Source organism: Diceros bicornis, chromosome 7 (assembly GCF_020826845.1).
Source record: "Diceros bicornis minor isolate mBicDic1 chromosome 7, mDicBic1.mat.cur, whole genome shotgun sequence".
Lineage (NCBI taxonomy): Eukaryota > Metazoa > Chordata > Mammalia > Perissodactyla > Rhinocerotidae > Diceros > Diceros bicornis.
In genome coordinates this window covers 59,997,252-59,998,889 of record NC_080746.1, presented here as the reverse complement: position 1 = coordinate 59,998,889, position 1,638 = coordinate 59,997,252, and the positions used below count along the sequence as shown (strand labels likewise).

General features: G+C 42.6%; 1 protein-coding gene across 1 annotated transcript; it reads left to right on the top strand.

Moving 5' to 3' along the window:
* Positions 1-969, top strand: LOC131408721 (olfactory receptor 51E2). Its single transcript, XM_058545768.1, has one exon. The coding sequence runs from the start codon at positions 7-9 to the stop codon at positions 967-969; it is 963 nt and encodes a 320-aa protein (XP_058401751.1). The 5' UTR covers positions 1-6.
* The last annotated feature ends 669 nt before the right edge of the window (positions 970-1,638 follow it).

Below are 1,638 nucleotides of genomic sequence, written 5' to 3'. Positions count from 1 at the left end.
CCAGCTATGAATTCCTGCAACTTCACACATGCTACCTTTGTGCTTATTGGTATCCCAGGACTAGAAGAAGCCCATTTCTGGATTGGCTTCCCCCTGCTTTTAATATATGCCATGGCAGCGTTTGGAAACTGCATCGTGGTCTTCATCGTAAGGACGGAGCGCAGCCTTCATGCTCCCATGTACCTCTTTCTCTGCATGCTGGCAGCAATTGACCTGGCCTTGTCCACATCCACCATGCCTAAGATCCTCGCCCTCTTCTGGTTTGATTCCCGGGAGATTACCATTGATGCCTGCATTGCCCAGATGTTCTTTATTCACGCTCTCTCAGCCATTGAGTCCACCATCCTGCTGGCCATGGCCTTTGACCGTTATATAGCCATCTGCCATCCATTGCGCCATGCCGCAGTGCTCAACAATACAGTAACAGCCCAGATTGGTATGGTGGCGGTGGTCCGTGGATCCCTCTTCTTTATCCCACTGCCTCTGCTCATCAAGCGGCTGGCCTTCTGCCACTCCAATGTGCTCTCACACTCCTATTGTGTGCACCAGGATGTGATGAAGTTGGCCTACGCAGACACATTGCCCAATGTGGTCTATGGTCTTACCGCCATTCTCCTGGTCATGGGTGTGGATGTCCTGTTCATCTCCTTGTCCTATTTTCTGATAATACGAACAGTTCTACAATTGCCTTCCAAGTCAGAGCAGGCCAAGGCCTTTGGAACCTGTGTGTCACACATCGGCGTGGTGCTGGCCTTCTATGTGCCTCTCATTGGCCTTTCAGTGGTGCACCGTTTTGGAAACAGCCTTGATCCCCTTGTGCATGTTCTCATGGGTGATGTCTATCTACTGCTGCCTCCTGTGATCAATCCCATCATCTATGGTGCCAAGACCAAACAGATCAGAACTCGGGTGCTAGCTATGTTCAGGATGAGCTGTGACAAGGACCTTCAGGATGTGGGAGACAGGTGACCCTTACCACTCTACTTTCTCTTATCCTTAATGGCTTGATATATTGATTTCTTAATGCTAGCTTAATTCCAGTTGCCTATAAGCATAGCAATGCTTGTCTGGTTTGGCCACCAAATTCTGCTTCTGCTCAGGGTGAAATTTGGGGAGCTAGGATTCCCTTCCATAGGTCAAAATGTTACTGATATCCTTATATAAAAAGTTTAAATTAGAAAATCCACCAATGCCCCAATAAGTAATTAAAAAAATAAAGAAGAGCGACAAAAAATACAATTGGCTTTGAAACAAGAGAAAAATTATTCTATCTGACTAATAATCCAAGAAACCTATATTAAAACAATAATTAGGCAGTTTAGGCAGTTTTGCTTATTAAATTAGCAGTTTTTATTAATGAAATTCACAATGAAAAAGGAGATTGTGTTGAAACACATATTCTTGAGTGTCACAGCTGATGGTGTAATTGGCAATATATAGCAAGAAATTTTTAAAAATTGCATGCTTTAGTGCTATAATCTCACCTTTGAAAATTTATCCTAACAAAATATCCCTAAACATAGAACACAGGTTTTTCAAAAAATATATTAGTTACACCATTATTTAGAGTAATCATATATTAGAAATTCTTGGATATGATCTATAAAAGTAAGGAAAGTAAACTCAAGTATTGTCCAT

Excerpts from the sequence above, each read along its gene's own strand:
- LOC131408721 (XM_058545768.1), top strand. The coding sequence starts at position 7 with ATGAATTCCTGCAACTTCACACATGCTACCTTTGTGCTTATTGGTATC.